The sequence below is a fragment of the Haliotis rufescens genome, unplaced genomic scaffold, assembly GCF_023055435.1.
Source record: "Haliotis rufescens isolate VD_foot unplaced genomic scaffold, xgHalRufe1.0.p SCAF_117, whole genome shotgun sequence".
In the NCBI taxonomy this organism is placed as follows: domain Eukaryota; kingdom Metazoa; phylum Mollusca; class Gastropoda; order Lepetellida; family Haliotidae; genus Haliotis; species Haliotis rufescens.
In genome coordinates this window covers 488,082-507,077 of record NW_025963799.1, presented here as the reverse complement: position 1 = coordinate 507,077, position 18,996 = coordinate 488,082, and the positions used below count along the sequence as shown (strand labels likewise).

Below are 18,996 nucleotides of genomic sequence, written 5' to 3'. Positions count from 1 at the left end.
CAACACAACAGTGTGTATAGGGTGGTCACCAATCACACAACGTGCAATATGGTATTACATATTTATATAGGTATCCAGGTAATAGTATCTGCTTTAATGCGGTTTTATGCGTTCCCTGACCAGTTGATCTGTTCACATTCCAATCAATATTCTCAACTCCCTGGGGAGTATACAACGCAAGCTGCCTAGGGGCGACAGAAGGTGTTTACATACAGACTCACATATCAGGTAGCCATTCTCTGCTGGGTGAACAGAGGTACATGTACTCACCAATCAGGTGTAGCATACACCTTTAAGGACCAATCAGGTGTAGTGTACACCTTTAATCACCAATCAGGTGTAGTGTATACCTTTAATGACCAATCAGTCATAGTGTACACCTTTAATCACTAATCAAATGTAGTGTACACCTTTAATCACCAATCATGTATAGTGTACACCTTTAATCACCAATCAGGTGTAGTGTACACCTTTAATCACCAATCATGTGTAGTGTACACCCTTAATAACCAATCAGGTGTAGTGTACACCTTTAATCACCAATCATGTGTAGTGTACACCTTTAATCACCAATCAGTCGTACTGTACACCTTTAATCACCAATCATTAGTAGTGAACACCTTTAATCACCAATCATGTGTAGTGTACACCTTTAATCACCAATCAGGTGTAGTGTACACCTTTAATCACCAATCATTAGTAGTGAACACCTTTAATCACCAATCATGTGTAGTGTACACCTTTAATCACCAATCATTAGTAGTGAACACCTTTAATCACCAATCATGTGTAGTGTACACCTTTAATCACCAATCAGGTGTAGTGTACACCTTTTATCACCAATCATGTGAAGTGTACACCTTTAATCACCAATCAGGTGTAGTGTACAGCTTTAATCACCAATCAAATGTAGTGTACACCTTTAACTACCAATCATGTGTAGTGTACATCTTTAATCACCAATCAGTCGTACTGTACACCTTTAACCACCAATCAGGTGTAGTGTACACCTATAATAACCAATCATGTGTAGTGTACATCTTTAATCACCAATCATGTGTAGTGTACACCTTTAACTACCAATCATGTGTAGTGTACATCTTGATCAGGTGTAGTGTACACCTTTAATCACCAATCATGTGTAGTGTACACCTGTAATCACCAATCACACGATGTGTTCACCTGTAACAAACAATCACACGATGTGTACACCTGTATTCAACAATCACACAATGTTCTACACTTGTAATCACCAATCACACGACGGGTACACCTGTAATCACCAAACACACGACGTGTACACCTGTAATAACCAATCATGTGTAGTGTACATCTTTAATCACCAATCATGTGTAGTGTACACCTTTAACTACCAATCATGTGTAGTGTACATCTTGATCAGGTGTAGTGTACACCTTTAATCACCAATCATGTGTAGTGTACACCTGTAATCACCAATCACACGATGTGTTCACCTGTAACAAACAATCACACGATGTGTACACCTGTAATCAACAATCACACAATGTTCTACACTTGTAATCACCAATCACACGACGGGTACACCTGTAATCACCAAACACACGACGTGTACACCTGTAATCAACAATCACACAATGTTCTACACTTGTAATCACCAATCACACGACGGGTACACCTGTAATCACCAATCACACAACGTGTACACCTCTAATCAACAATCACACAACGTGTACACCTGTAATAAACAATCACACAACGTGTACACCTGTAATCAACAATCACACAACGTGTACACCTGTAATCACCAATCACACAACGTGTACACCTTTAATCAACAATCACACGACATGGACACCTGTAATAAACAATCACACGACATGGACACCTGTAATCAACAATCACACAACGTGTACACCTGTAATCACCAATCACACGACGTGTACACCTGTAATCACCAATCACACGACGTGTACACCTGTAATCAACAATCACACAACATGTACACCTGTAATCAACTATCACACGACGTGTACACCTGTAATCAACAATCACACAACGTGTACACCTGTAATCAACTATCACACGACATGGACACCTGTAATAAACAATCACACGACGTGTACACCTGTAATCAACTATCACACGACGTGTACACCTGTAATCAACAATCACACAACGTGTACACCTGTAATCAACTATCACACGACGTGTACACCTGTAATCAACAATCACACAACGTGTACACCTGTAATCAACTATCACACGACGTGTACACCTGTAATCAACAATCACACAACGTGTACAACTGTAATCAACTATCACACGACGTGTACACCTGTAATAAACAATCACACAACATGTACACCTGTAATCACCAATCACACGACGTGTACACCTGTAATCAACAATCACACAACGTGTACACCTTTAATGAACAATCACACGACGTGTACACCTGTAATCAACAATCACACAACGTGTACACCTCTAATCACCAATCACACAACGTGTACACCTGTAATCAACAATCACACGACATGGACACCTGTAATAAACAATCAAAGGACATGGACACCTGTAATCAACAATCACACAACGTGTACACCTGTAATCACCAATCACACGACGTGTACACCTGTTATCAACAATCACACAACGTGTACACCTGTAATCAACAATCACACAACGTGTACACCTGTAATCAACTATCACACGACGTGTACACCTGTAGTCAACAATCACACAACGTGTACACCTGTAATCAACAATCACACAACGTGTACACCTGTAATCACCAATCACACGACGTGTACACCTGTAATCAACAATCACACGACATGGACACCCGTAATCAACAATCACACAACGTGTACACCTGTAATCAACAATCACACAACGTGTACACCTGTATTCAACAATCACGCAATGTGTACACCTGTAATCAACAATCATACAACGTATACACCTGTAAACAAAAATCACACAACGTGTACACCTGTAATCAACAATCACACGACGTGTACACCTGTAATCAACTATCACACGACGTGTACACCTGTAATCAACAATCACACAACGTGTACACCTGTAATCAACTATCACACGACGTGTACACCTGTAATCAACAATCACACAACGTGTACACCTGTAATCAACTATCACACGACGTGTACACCTGTAATCAACAATCACACAACGTGTACAACTGTAATCAACTATCACACAACGTGGACACCTGTAATAAACAATCACACGACGTGTTCACCTGTAATCAACAATCACACGACATGGACACCTGTATTCAACAATCACACAACGTGTACACCTGTAATCAACAATCACACGACATGGACACCTGTAATCAACAATCACACGACATGGACACCTGTAATCAACAATCACACAACGTGTACACCTGTAATAAACAATCACACGACATGGACACCTGTAATCAACAATCACACGACATGGACACCTGTAATCAACAATCACACAACGTGGACACCTGTAATAAACAATCACACGACATGGACACCTGTAATCAACAATCACACGACATGGACACCTGTAATCAACAATCACACAACGTGGACACCTGTAATAAACAATCACACAACGTGTACACCTGTTATCAACAATCACACAACGGGTACACCTGTAATCACCAATCACACGACGTGTACACCTGTAATCAACAATCACACAACGTGTACACCTGTAATCACCAATCATACGACGTGCACACCTGTAATCAACAATCACACAACGTGTACACCTGTAATAAACAATCACACAAAGTGTACACCTGTAATCAACAATCACACAACGTGTACACCTGTAATCAACAATCACACAACGTGTACACCTGTAATCAACAATCACACAACGTGTACACCTGTAATCAACAATCACACAACGTGTACACCTGTAATCAACAATCACACAACATGTACACCTGTAATCACCAATCACACGACGTGTACACCTGTAATCAACAATCACACAATGTGTACACCTGTAATCAACAATCACACAACGTGTACACCTGTAATCAACAATCACACAAAGTGTACACCTGTAATCGTTAGTCAGGTTTCAGGTGATAGAGGCAGGCAGCACATACCTGTAATCGTCTCTCTAAGACTGTGACAGGGGGAGCATCTTCCAGCGTCTTCTTCTCTCGGAGTGCCCGATCATCCTGCATCAGTGAGCAAAGTTCCGTCTCGAACATGTCCATATTGGGCTGCAGGTGCACGTACACACCCTCCAGCTGAATTGGCACAGTGCGCAACGTCTTCGGACGCTTCAACTTGTCCGCCCCTGTACATACCAGACAGCAGGTCAGTGGTAACGCTAACAATTCGGCCTTTTGGGGGATAATAAGGTAAAATATTTAGTGCTCAAAATCGGCCTAAAACCGGGCTAAGGTTAGGCGACGTGAAATGCCATTTGATGTGGTTTGAGACCATTGCGACATTATTCATGAAAAAAGTGCTTAACACAACACAGAGATATATATATACGTTCTTAGGGTAAAATATGAAGTGCTCCAATCGGGGTCACAGCAGCTGAAGTAAGACCACAGTTGACGTGGCCAGTGAGACCTGGGATGCATTTCACTTGGCCTTATATATTTTTTTTAGGGTAAAATATGAAGTGCTCAAAAGGGCTTAAAAACATATCATAGGCTTCCGATAGCTGAAATCACTTTGTGAAAGGGGACTAACATAACTATTACCATAAACATTCAGGTATGAATTCCACACTGTCATACATTGGAATTCCGTCAATGTCTCACCTGCAGTTTGGTCATCCACCATCCCAGGGATGACGTCCTTTCCGCTGACGATGACATTCTCTGGAATCAGGTTCATGACCCTCAGCATAGACTTGTGGGTCGCCATGGTGAAGCTGAGCTGGCATCCCGTAATCGGCTTCAGCAACTGGTTACCTGAAACAGTCAATACACATCACATGGGGGAAGGCTTAAACACAACAGTCAATTCTACATCACACGGGAAGGTTTAAACACAACAGTGAACACCATATCACATGGGGAGATTTAAACACAACAGTCAACTCTACATCACATGGGGGAAGGTTTAAACACAACAGTCAATGCCACATCTCATGGGGGAAGGTCTAAACACAACAGTCAACTCCACATCACATGGGAAGGTTTAAACAAAACAGTCAACTCCACATCACACGGGAGGTTTTAACACAACAGTCAACGCCACATCACGGAGGGGAAGGTTTAAACACAACAGTCAACGCCATATCTCATGGGGGAAGGTTTAAACACAACAGTCAACGTCACATCACCTGGGGGAAGGTTTAAACACAACAGTCAATTCCACATCACACAGGAAGGTTTAAACACAACAGTCAACTCCACATCACACAGGAAGGTTTAAACACAAACGTCAACGCCACATCACCTGGGGGAAGGTTTAAACACAACAGTCACTCCACATCACACGGGAAGGTTTAAACACAACAGTCAACGCCATATCTCATTGGGGAAGGTTTAAACACAACAGTCAACGTCACATCACCTGGGGGAAGGTTTAAACACAACAGTCACTCCACATCACACGGGAAGGTTTAAACACAACAGTCAACTCCACATCACACGGGAAGGTTTAAACACAACAGTCACTCCACATCTCATGGGGGAAGGTTTAAACACAACAGTCAATGCCACATGGGGGTAGGTCAATACACAACAGTCAACTCCACATCACACAGGTAGGTTTAAACACAACAGTCAATGCCACATCTCATGGGGGAAGGTTTAAACACAACAGTCAACTCTTCATCACCTGGGGGAAGGTTTAAACACAACAGTCAATGCCACATCTCATGGGGGAAGGTCTAAACACAACAGTCAACTCCACATCACATGGGAAGGTTTAAACAAAACAGTCAACTCCACATCACATGGGGGAAGGTTTAAACACAACAGTCAACTCCACATCACACAGGAAGTTTTTAACACAACAGTCAACTCCACATCACACGGGAAGGTTTAAGCACAACAGTCAACTCCTCATCACCTGGGGGAAGGTTTAAACACAACAGTCAACGCCACATCTCACGGGGGTAGGTTTAAACACAACGGTCAACTCCACATCTCACGGGGGTAGGTTTAAACACAAGGGTCAACTCCACATCACACAGGATGTTTTTAACACAACAGTCAACTCCACATCACACGGGAAGGTTTAAGCACAACAGTCAACTCCACATCACATGGGGGAAGGTTTAAACACAACGGTCAACGCCACATCACACAGGAAGTTTTTAACACAACAGTCAACTCCACATCACACGGGAAGGTTTAAGCACAACAGTCAACTCCTCATCACCTGGGGGAAGGTTTAAACACAACAGTCAACGCCACATCACACAGGAAGGTTTAAACACAACAGTCAATGCCACATCTCATGGGGGAAGGTTTAAACACAACTGTCAACACCACATCTCATGGGGGAAGGTCTAAACACAACAGTCAACTCCACATCACACAGGAAGTTTTTAACACAACAGTCAACTCCACATCCCACGGGAAGGTTTAAGCACAACAGTCAACTCCTCATCACCTGGGGGAAGGTTTTAACACAACAGTCAACGCCACATCTCATGGTGGAAGGTTAAAACACAACAGTCAACTCCACATCTCACGGGGGTAGGTTTAAACACAACGGTCAACTCCACATCACACAGGAAGTTTTTAACACACCAGTCACCTCCACATCACACGGGAAGGTTTAAGCACAACAGTCAACTCCACATCACATGGGGGAAGGTTTAAACACAACGGTCAACTCCACATCACACAGGAAGTTTTTAACACAACAGTCACCTCCACATCACACGGGAAGGTTTAAGCACAACAGTCAACTCCACATCACATGGGGGAAGGTTTAAACACAACGGTCAACTCCACATCACACAGGAAGTTTTTAACACAACAGTCAACTCCACATCACACGGGAAGGTTTAAGCACAACAGTCAACTCCTCATCACCTGGGGGAAGGTTTAAACACAACAGTCAACGCCACATCACACAGGAAGGTTTAAACACAACAGTCAATGCCACATCTCATGGGGGAAGGTTTAAACACAACTGTCAACACCACATCTCATGGGGGAAGGTTTAAACAACAGTCAACGCCACATCACATGGGAAGGTTTAAACAAAACAGTCAACTCCACATCACATGGGGGAAGGTTTAAACACAACGGTCAACTCCACATCACACAGGAAGTTTTTAACACAACAGTCAACTCCACATCCCACGGGAAGGTTTAAGCACAACAGTCAACTCCTCATCACCTGGGGGAAGGTTTTAACACAACAGTCAACGCCACTTCTCATGGTGGAAGGTTAAAACACAACAGTCAACTCCACATCTCACGGGGGTAGGTTTAAACACAACGGTCAACTCCACATCACACAGGAAGTTTTTAACACAACAGTCACCTCCACATCACACGGGAAGGTTTAAGCACAACAGTCAACTCCACATCACATGGGGGAAGGTTTATACACAACGGTCAACTCCACATCACACAGGAAGTTTTTAACACAACAGTCACCTCCACATCACACAGGAAGGTTTAAGCACAACAGTCAACTCCACATCACATGGGGGAAGGTTTAAACACAACGGTGAAACTCCACATCACACAGGAAGTTTTTAACACAACAGTCAACTCCACATCACACGGGAAGGTTTAAGCACAACAGTCAACTCCTCATCACCTGGGGGAAGGTTTAAACACAACAGTCAATGCCACATCACACAGGAAGGTTTAAACACAACAGTCAATGCCACATCTCATGGGGGAAGGTTTAAACACAACTGTCAACACCACATCTCATGGGGGAAGGTTTAAACACAACAGTCAACGCCACATCTCACGGGGGAAGGTTTAAACACAACAGTCAACTCCACATCTCATGGGGGAAGGTTTAAACAGAACAGTCAACTCCACATCTCATGGGGGAAGGTTTAAACACAACAGTCAACACCACATCTCATGGGGGAAGGTTTAAACACAACAGTCAATGCCACATCTCATGGGGGAAGGTTTAAACACAACAGTCAACGCCACATCTCATGGGGGAAGGTTTAAACACAACAGTCAACTCCACATCACACGGGAAGGTTTAAACACAACAGTCAACTCCACATCACCTGGGGGAAGATTTAAACACACCAGTCAACGCCACATCTCATGGGGGAAGGTCTTAACACAACAGTCAACTCCACATCACCTGGGGGTAGGTTCATACACAACAGTCAACTCCACATCTCATGGGGGAAGGTTTAAACACAACAGTCAACACCACATCTCATGGGGGAAGGTTTAAACACAACAGTCAACGCCACATCTCATGGGGGAAGGTTTAAACACAACAGTCAACTCCACATCTCATGGGGGAAGGTTTAAACACAACAGTCAACACCACATCTCATGGGGGAAGGTTTAAACACAACAGTCAATGCCACATCACACGGGAAGGTTTAAGCACAACAGTTAACTCCACAACCCCTTGGGGAAGATTTAAACACAACAGTCAACACCACATCTCATGGGGAAAGGTTTAAACACAACAGTCAGTGTCACATCTCATGGGTGAAGGTTTAAACACAACAGTCAATGCCACATCTCATGGGGGAAGGTTTAAACACAACAGTCAACACCACATCTCATGGGGGAAGGTTTAAACACAACAGTCAACTCCACATCACACGGGAAGGTTTAAACACAACAGTCAACTCCTCATCACCGGGGGGAAGGTTTAAACACAACAGTCAACTCCACATCACACGGGAAGGTTTAAACACAACAGTCAACTCCTCATCACCTGGGGGAAGGTTTAAACACAAGTCAACGCTACATCTCATGGGGGAAGGTTTAAACCTGACAGTCAAGGCCACATGGGGGTAGGTTTAAAAAACAATAGTCAACTCTACATTACATGGGAAGGTTTAAACACAACAGTCAACACCAGATCACATGGGGGAAGGTTTAGGGTTAGGGTTTTACAGGGCCAAATGGGGAATTACAGGCATTTATAGGGCCAAATGGGGAATAACAGGGATTTATAGGGCCAAATGGAAAATTACAGGGATTTACAGGGCCAAATGGGGAATTACAGGGATTTATAGGGCCAAATTGGGAATTACAGGGATTTATAGGGCCAAATGGGGAATTACAGGGATTTACAGGGCTAAAGGTAAGGAACATGGATGGGTAACATGGGGAAGTATTGTGAAAGATTGGGGAGAATATCAAAAGACACTTACTCTCCAGGGGGTCGTCCATGAACAGCAGAGCTCTGGGAGATCCGTAGTACATCTCAACCCTGCAACATAACACCCATCTGTACATGTGTCACATCCTCAGGCCAAGCTAGACAACACCACCACCAACTGCCAGTTTCTTCATCAAGACCACTTGGAAAGATCCAACAACTACCAAGTCTTAGGATTGCAAGTAAGTGTGTGACAGTCATGACTGAACCATGTGTAACAAGGTCAAGTACATCACACAGTGTGTGGTTTAACAAGGTCAAAGACCTCACAGAGTGTGTGGTTAATTAACCCTTTGGCCCCGACTGCCCGATTTATCGGGCAGCATAACCCATGACCCAGTACACGGCTGCCCGATAAATCGGGCAGCTACTGTCCAAGTCCCACACACGGCTGCCCGCTAAATCGGGCGGCACGAACGTGTTTCTACTTTCTTTCTCGTGTGTAATCTCATTCTAAAAATAGAAACGAGATCTACACGCAAGTCTTTTTGGCGCGAAAATCGCGGATACGCACCTGTTTTCGCTACAGGTATATTTTCTAGCTTGAATCGGTAAATCTAGCGTAATGGCGGCCAACTACGATTCGGATAGCGATCAGATGGCTAATAACAACACTATCGGGAACAATAATGTGTTTGATTTGAATAATTTACGCGAAGGGGAGAGGGAATTTCGCAAATATTTTGGTGAAGATTTTGACGGTTTCGACGAGGTGTCCATCCCCCCCCCCCCACCCCCGCCAACTTTCAGAGGGACCACAACGGTGGAGACATGAGGGATTTTGAAGAGGCGACCGGACTCAAGAATACTTATTGACATGGTGAGTGAAGAGTCGTGCTATTGATTTTTTCCAACTGTTTTACAATGATTCTGTGTTTGAACAGATAATCAGGGCGACAATGAGAATGCAGCCTACAAGTGAACGAGCGATCACAACAACAACAAAGGTGAGTGGCATGACGTATCTCTTTCTTTTTTTTTTAAATTTATTTTTCTGATCGCTATACGAATTGTAGTTTGCAGGTTTGTCGTATGTCCTTGCATTTCTCTCAATTTGAATAAAATTTATTTCCATATTCATGTTTGTTTTCTTGTTTTTTACATCTTAGTTTAAATTTTAGTAACTGTAATAATTATTTATTTATTAATTGATTTAATAAAGTACTGATTTAATTTATTATGCAATTGTAAATAGCAGTGTATTGTAAATATGTTATCACAACTTGTATCTTTGCAGCACTTGAATTTACGATCTTTCCGTCCTTTTACAATCTTTCCCTCCTTTCAGATCAATCTGTGATATCTTCCCTGTGATGTCATATTTATAGTAGCTGTGGTTGGTTGGTTGGTTGGTTTGTTGTTTAACGCCGCACTCAGCAATATTACAGCTATATGACGGCGGTCTGTAAATAATCGAGTCTGGACCAGACAATCCAGTGATTAATATCATGAGCATCGATCCACACAATTGGGATCGATGACATGCTTCAACCAAGTCAGCGAGCCTGACCACCTGATCCCGTTAGTCGCCTTTTACGACAAGCATAGTCCCCTTTTACGGCAAGCATTATAGTAGCTTTGGTTCAATGTTCAGGTAATGTGATAAATTAGTATTTAATTACTCAAATACTTAATTTGTGTTTCAAATCCTGAAAAAGAACAAAATAAATCTGATATTTGTGTTTTTACCTGTGTTAACGAGTTTACCTGCGTTAACAAGTTTACCTGTGTTAACGAGTTTACCTAAGAGGCTGTAAGTGTATCATAAGTAATATGTGACATCAGTATAGAAAACAAAGTCAGTACCAAGTGTTGTAAACTTGTTTATTTGTTTACAGATGTGCATGAAGAGAATTTACCTGTAACACCTGGGATTACCTGTGCCGTCCAAGATGACAAGACCACCGTATTATGTTTACCTTGTATCTGTGACTTATTTTTGTGATTTTTAATACAATTTGAGCCGAAATTCATTGTCTGTTATCATTTTTTCAGTGTTTTCAAGTTTTATTTCACTTGTAAACACCTGTAATTAGAAAATAACAAAGGTTAAAGACAATAACAACAAAGAATATTACAGCATACGTAATCCTCTTTACAATGGTATATGATAAATGTATATTAAAAGCAAGTTTCTGGTAGAAAAGTGCATAAAAAATGATAGTGTGATTTTCCAATAATACTGCCAGGGAGGCCAGTGTGCAGGCCTTGTCAGTGTCAGGGACTGCAGTGTTTCAAGGGACATAACTCTGGGGCAGCCAGGGATGAAAGAGTTAACAAGGTCAAGGACATCACACAGTGTGTGGTTTAACAAGGTCAAAGACCTCACAGAGTGTGTGGTTTAACAAGGTTTAAGACCTCACAGAGTGTGTGGTTTAACAAGGTCAAAGACCTCACAGAGTGTGTGGTTTAACAAGGTTAAAGACCTCACAGAGCGTGTGGTTTAACAAGGTTAAAGACCTCACAGAGTGTGTGGTTTAACAAGGTTAAATACCTCACAGAGTGTGTGGTTTAACAAGGTCAAAGACCTCATGGAGTGTGTGGTTGGTTAACAAGGTTAAAGACTTCACAGAGTGTGTGGTTTAACAAGGTCAAAGACCTCACAGAGTGTATGGTTTAACAAGGTCAAAGACCTCATGGAGTGTGTGGTTGGTTAACAAGGTCAAAGACCTCACAGAGTGTGTGGTTTAACAAGGTTAAAGACCTCACAGAGTGTGTGGTTTAACAAGGTTAAAGACCTCACAGAGTGTGTGGTTTAACAAGGTTAAATACCTCATGGAGTGTGTGGTTTAACAAGGTCAAAGACCTCATGGAGTGTGTGGTTGGTTAACAAGGTCAAAGACCTCACAGAGTGTCTGGTTTAACAAGGTTAAAGACCTCATGGAGTGTGTGGTTTAACAAGGTCAAAGACCTCATGGAGTGTCTGGTTTAACAAGGTCAAAGACCTCACAGAGTGTGTGGTTTAACAAGGTCAAAGACCTCATGGAGTGTGTGGTTGGTTAACAAGGTCAAAGACCTCACAGAGTGTGTGGTTTAACAAGGTCAAAGACCTCATGGAGTGTGTGGTTTAACAAGGTCAGATACCTCATGGAGTGTGTGGTTGGTTAACAAGGTGAAAGACCTCACAGAGTGTGTGGTTTAACAAGGTGAAAGACCTCACAGAGTGTGTTGGGTTTAACAAGGTGAAAGACCTCACAGAGTGTGTGGTTTAACAAGGTCAAAGACCTCACAGAGTGTGTGGTTTAACAAGGTTAAAGACCTCACAGAGTGTGTGGTTTAACAAGGTTAAATACCTCACAGAGTGTGTGGTTTAACAAGGTCAAAGACCTCATGGAGTGTGTGGTTGGTTAACAAGGTTAAAGACTTCACAGAGTGTGTGGTTTAACAAGGTCAAAGACCTCACAGAGTGTATGGTTTAACAAGGTCAAAGACCTCATGGAGTGTGTGGTTGGTTAACAAGGTCAAAGACCTCACAGAGTGTGTGGTTTAACAAGGTTAAAGACCTCACAGAGTGTGTGGTTTAACAAGGTTAAAGACCTCACAGAGTGTGTGGTTTAACAAGGTTAAATACCTCATGGAGTGTGTGGTTTAACAAGGTCAAAGACCTCATGGAGTGTGTGGTTGGTTAACAAGGTCAAAGACCTCACAGAGTGTCTGGTTTAACAAGGTTAAAGACCTCATGGAGTGTGTGGTTTAACAAGGTCAAAGACCTCATGGAGTGTCTGGTTTAACAAGGTCAAAGACCTCACAGAGTGTGTGGTTTAACAAGGTCAAAGACCTCATGGAGTGTGTGGTTGGTTAACAAGGTCAAAGACCTCACAGAGTGTGTGGTTTAACAAGGTCAAAGACCTCATGGAGTGTGTGGTTTAACAAGGTCAGATACCTCATGGAGTGTGTGGTTGGTTAACAAGGTGAAAGACCTCACAGAGTGTGTGGTTTAACAAGGTGAAAGACCTCACAGAGTGTGTTGGGTTTAACAAGGTGAAAGACCTCACAGAGTGTGTGGTTTAACAAGGTCAAAGACCTCACAGAGTGTGTGGTTTAACAAGGTTAAAGACCTCACAGAGTGTGTGGTTTAACAAGGTCAAAGACCTCATGGAGTGTGTGGTTTAACAAAGTTAAAGACCTCATGGAGTGTGGGGTTTAACAAGGTCAAAGACCTCATGGAGTGTGTGGTTTAACAAGGTTAAAGACCTCATATAGTGTGTGGTTTAACAAGGTTAAAGACCTCACAGAGTGTGTGGTTTAACAAGGTCAAAGACCTCACAGAGTGTGTTGTTTAACAAGGTGAAAGACCTCACAGAGTGTGTGGTTTAACAAGGTTAAAGACCTCATGGAGTGTGTGGTTTGACAAGGTCAAAGACCTGATGGAGTGTGTGGTTTAACAAAGTTAAAGACTTCACAGAGTGTGTGGTTTAACAAGGTCAAAGACCTCATGGAGTGTGTGGTTTAACAAGGTTAAAGACCTCACAGAGTGTGTGGTTTAACAAGGTTAAAGACCTCACAGAGTGTGTTGTTTAACAAGGTGAAAGACCTCACAGAGTGTGTGGTTTAACAAGGTGAAAGACCTCACAGAGTGTGTGGTTTAACAAGGTTAAAGACCTCACAGAGTGTGTGGTTTAACAAGGTCAAAGACCTCACAGAGTGTGTGGTTTAACAAGGTCAAAGACCTCATGGAGTGTGTGGTTTAACAAGGTCAAAGACCTCATGGAGTGTGTGGTTGGTTAACAAGGTCAAAGACCTCATGGAGTGTGTGGTTGGTTAACAAGGTCAAAGACCTCACAGAGTGTGTGGTTTAACAAGGTCAAAGACCTCACAGAGTGTGTGGTTTAACAAGGTCAAAGACCTCACAGAGTGTGTGGTTTAACAAGGTCAAAGACCTCACAGAGTGGGGCAATCAAGTATCTTTTAGTTGTATTGAAACATGCATGAACAATATGCACAAAGCCTTTAAAATTGTTTTGAAAAATTAAGAACATTAAACCTAATTGTGATCAAAAACACTTGGATGTTTTTCTTGGCACAACAATCCCGAGAAAGGATCCATGTCAAATTGAACTCTGCTTGAGGCAGGTATTTTGTGATTCTTTTCCTTTTGTACACACCTTGTTTCAGCAAATAATGTTTATCTTCCATTGTCTAAAGTATATTCACTTTATCTCCCATTGTCTAAAGTATATTCACTTTATCTCCCATTGTTTAAAGTATATTCACTTTATCTCCCATTGTCTAAAGTATATTCACTTTATCTCCCATTGTCTAAAGTATATTCACTTTATCTCCCATTGTCTAAAGTATATTCACTTTATCTCCCATTGTCTAAAGTATATTCACTTTATCTTCCATTGCAACTTGGGGGCCTGGGATTTTATTGAACAAAATAAATTTGTCCCCAAAATACTTGAAAACAAAAATTACACTTCAGACTGTTTGAAAAAAAGAACTTGTCTGCCACAAAAAGGCGTATTAAAAACAATATTCAACCTCCCCCCTCCCTCCGTAGGCATGCAAGTGTAGCGGAACCAGGGATACATTAAACCAAATAATCCAAAGAGAAAAGTCTGACCCCTGGTAGAACAAGCACGGACGGACTGCTGGGGGGACCTGCCTGACATCCCTCCCAGGTACTTGAACAGCAGTGAGCAATGGACAGTGACCTTCACTCTGAAGGGCAAAGTGACGGTCAGAACCACCACACAAGCCAGCTAGGTCAGACTGGCACAACAGAACCACCACACAAGCCAGCTAGGTCAGACTGGCACAACAGGACCACCACACAAGCCAGCTAGGTCAGACTGGCACAACAGAACCACCACACAAGCCAGCTAGGTCAGACTGGCACAACATAACCACCACACAAGCCAGCTAGGTCAGACTGGCACAACAGAACCACCACACAAGCCAGCTAGGTCAGACTGGCACAACAGAATCACCACACAAGCCAGCTAGGTCAGACTGGCACAACAGGACCACCACACAAGCCAGCTAGGTCAGACTGGCACAACATAACCACCACACAAGCCAGCTAGGTCAGACTGGCACAACAGAACCACCACACAAGCCAGCTAGGTCAGACTGGCACAATAGAATCACCACACAAGCCAGCTAGGTCAGACTGGCACAACAGAATCACCACACAAGCCAGCTAGGTCAGACTGGCACAACAGAACCACCACACAAGCCAGCTAGGTCAGACTGGCACAACAGAACCACCACACAAGCCAGCTAGGTCAGACTGGCACAACAGAACCACCACACAAGCCAGCTAGGTCAGACTGGCACAACAGGACCACCACACAAGCCAGCTAGGTCAGACTGGCACAACAGGACCACCACACAAGCCAGCTAGGTCAGACTGGCACAACAGAACCACCACACAAGCCAGCTAGGTCAGACTGGCACAACAGGACCACCACACAAACCAGCTAGGTCAGACTGGCACAACAGAACCACCACACAAGCCAGCTAGGTCAGACTGGCACAACAGGACCACTGTTACTGTTTCAGATGCTTACTTCTGTGTTGGCAGCTGGACGCTCCGCGCAGAGTCCGGCAAGTCGGAGTCATTCTTGAAGGGCCGGATGATGCCCCAGCCGCAGGCCACAGCCTGGCGCCGTCCCGAGTCATCATAAGTGTGGGCCACAATCTCCACCACCGCAATCAGGCTGATGTTGGTGATAGACGTGTGGAAGTAGATGTGCTGAAACAAACATCACTCACTGTAACTCTGTAAATATAGCGACAAAACCCTTTCCATATCCAATAGAAATCTCTGCATAAAGCAGAGTCGATTGTACAATTCCGACTATATCATGAGCATGTGTTTATGAATCACTAACAAATAGTGATGATACCAGGTGTTTGCGAAAAGGTGAACGTATCCTGCCCCACCGGTAGCACCCTTCACAAACACATGCAAAGACAAGTCAAATGTTTGTTCACCTGGAAATACACGGGAACAAATGGTAAGAGTCAAAATAGGGAATTGCATCAGACATAATTTTTGTCACTGAGGCAACAAATATGGAAATGTCCTAAAGATGTCTACAACATACACAATAGTTTGATGAGGAATGTTGTTTACAAATTACATGCAGGTATAACAGACGATTTATTCAATCAAATTTAAACTACAAATCTTAATTAGTTTTTATGTTTCGTGTATTCAATTATCGTAAACAGCATGTGTGAAACATATTTAATTTGAATGAATAAAATATACAGTTTTTAGAACTCTTTATGTAGTAAATGACAAGCCTTGTATAGTAGAGATGAGTTTGTGCAAAAAGATGAGTGAACATGATGAATGGGAAAATTACAGGCTTTCTAAAGCAGCCAATCGGCATAAAGCAACTGTCATAACCTCTGATGTTACAGAAAAGATACTACCCAGCATCTCTGTTCCCATATAGGTAATAAAAAACGTTTGGAAAGCTTACTAAGGCCTTAAATGTTGCAACCTGAACAAACAAACTTCTGAGCAAGAGTTGTATGATGCTCTTTGAAATCTTGGTAGATTGAACCTCAATGGTTGACACCATGGGCTGGAGCTGCTGGAATACTGCTTGGCATAAAGGGAGAGTCGACGACTGGAAAGTTGGCATAAAGGGAGAGTTGACGACTGGAAAGTTGGCATAAAGGGAGAGTCGACGACTGGAAAGTTGGCATAAAGGGAGAGTCGACGACTGGAAAGTTGGCATAAAGGGAGAGTCGACGACTGGAAAGTGGACATAAAGGGAGAGTCAACGACTGGAAAGTGGACATACAGTCACAGTCTTGTAGAGAGTGTTTTGTCACTCAGGTGAGGCGGTCTCACTGGTCTCCTTAATTTCTAGTTCAGGTGGTTAAATCAGTGGAAGGGAATTGGCTATTTGATGGTTATTGAACAATATCAGAACATTGATATACCTGAAGCCTAAGTTGTACTTCTGGCCAAATTACCTTGTTTTGATTTGGGCAGACTGAGTACCTGGTTATATTGTAACTTGGGCAGACCGAGTACCTGGTTATATTGTGCAGACTGAGTACCTGGTTATATTGTAACTTGGGCAGACTGAGTACCTGGTTATATTGTGCAGACTGAGTATCTGGTTATATTGTGCAGACTGAGTACCTGGTTATATTGTAACTTGGGCAGACTGAGTACCTGGTTATATTGTAACTTGGGCAGACTGAGTATCTGGTTATATTGTGCAGACTGAGTACCTGGTTATATTGTAACTTGGGCAGACTGAGTATCTGGTTATATTGTGCAGACTGAGTACCTGGTTATATTGTAACTTGGGCAGACTGAGTACCTGGTTATATTGTAACTTGGGCAGACTGAGTATCTGGTTATATTGTGCAGACTGAGTACCTGGTTATATTGTAACTTGGGCAGACTGAGTACCTGGTTATATTGTAACTTGGGCAGACTGAGTACCTGGTTATATTGTAACTTGGGCAGACTGAGTACCTGGTTATATTGTGCAGACGGAGTACCTGGTTATATTGTAACTTGGGCAGACCGAGTATCTGGTTATATTGTGCAGACTGAGTACCTGGTTATATTGTAACTTGGGCAGACTGAGTACCTGGTTATATTGTAACTTGGGCAGACTGAGTACCTGGTTATATTGTAACTTGGGCAGACTGGTAGCTCCTCCCCTTCCTGCCATCGTCGGTCCCAGCCACTGTCGGCCACAGAACTCCCGGAACGCCACATCGTAGAGACTGACAGACAGCTGGTACTCTGCCCGGGTGTTGACAAGCTGCAACAAAAACAGACAATGACAACGCTGATATAATCACCTCCGGCCTTCTATAACCAGGGTATTTTGGAAAAAGGGGTTTTTAATATTTACTTAAAATGTAGTTTACTAAATGAAGCTTTTGGGTAAAATATGGATGCATATGAGAGAAGTGACCGTACAGGGTCAGGGCAACAACTCCTGGGGCAAGCGATTATTGGTTTTGCTTCTCTTAAGTGATAGAGTTTACTTTTCATTAGTACAATGAATTAGGAGAATTGGTCTTGCAATAAAAATGTCAGAAGGGAGATAGATAGATGGAACAAAATTGTTAGTCTTGTGGTGATCAAATATTTATGAGTATTACTGCTTGATTAGAATGTCAAAATAACATGATTAAGTATCTTTTTGGTGCCTTCCAGTCTGGCAGAGTACTTGAGGGTATTTGATTACATGAGTATGTCCGAGTTGACCAATGACCCTAGAGAGGTAATCAAATTGGTTAGACCAAAGGGCTTGATGATAAAACTAATTACTATTGAAATTGGGGAATGACCATTATGACTCATTTCTCATGATGTCAAATGTGATTTTGGAGGGAGGAGCTAAAATTATCATCGATAGTATTTTGTGAGTTGTCCGAGATTGGTGCGGGGAGTCGGGAGCATACAGCTGAACAGAACGGTTCACTGTGGTTTTGGGATCCCGAGTCAGAAAAGAAGTAGAGTTAACGTTCATCAGAAAAACCATCAGGCTCTTCAACCATCATCTAGGTATGTGTTGTATTTATATCAGGCAACAACAAGAATATATCTGAGGACCATGTGTGTGTATTTATGATTAACTCTATCATAAATAAAAAGGACTGGAGCAAACCATCGGACTTGTGATTTTGAGATAGCTACATCATCCCTAGAACCAAGGAGTAGTTGATAAGTAGAAGTGACCATAGG

General features: G+C 42.6%; 1 protein-coding gene and 1 long non-coding RNA gene across 4 annotated transcripts in view; one reads left to right on the top strand and one right to left on the bottom strand.

Annotated features, from left to right (window-relative positions):
* LOC124127531 (nephrocystin-4-like) overlaps positions 1 to 18,996 on the bottom strand; it is a 116,697-nt gene that overhangs the window by 55,773 nt on the left and 41,928 nt on the right. For all 3 annotated transcript variants that reach the window (XM_048393193.1, XM_048393192.1, XM_048393194.1), the window contains 5 exons: positions 17,921 to 18,064; positions 15,830 to 16,014; positions 9,307 to 9,365; positions 4,781 to 4,933; positions 4,106 to 4,302 (listed from right to left, as the gene is read on the bottom strand). In XM_048393193.1, coding sequence (XP_048249150.1) covers positions 4,106 to 4,302; positions 4,781 to 4,933; positions 9,307 to 9,365; positions 15,830 to 16,014; positions 17,921 to 18,064 — 738 coding nt within the window. The remainder of the gene's footprint in view (positions 1 to 4,105; positions 4,303 to 4,780; positions 4,934 to 9,306; positions 9,366 to 15,829; positions 16,015 to 17,920; positions 18,065 to 18,996) is intronic.
* Positions 10,005 to 11,279, top strand: LOC125378200. Its single transcript, XR_007220062.1, has 2 exons — positions 10,005 to 10,261; positions 11,153 to 11,279. It is a non-coding gene; the product is annotated as an uncharacterized LOC125378200 (long non-coding RNA).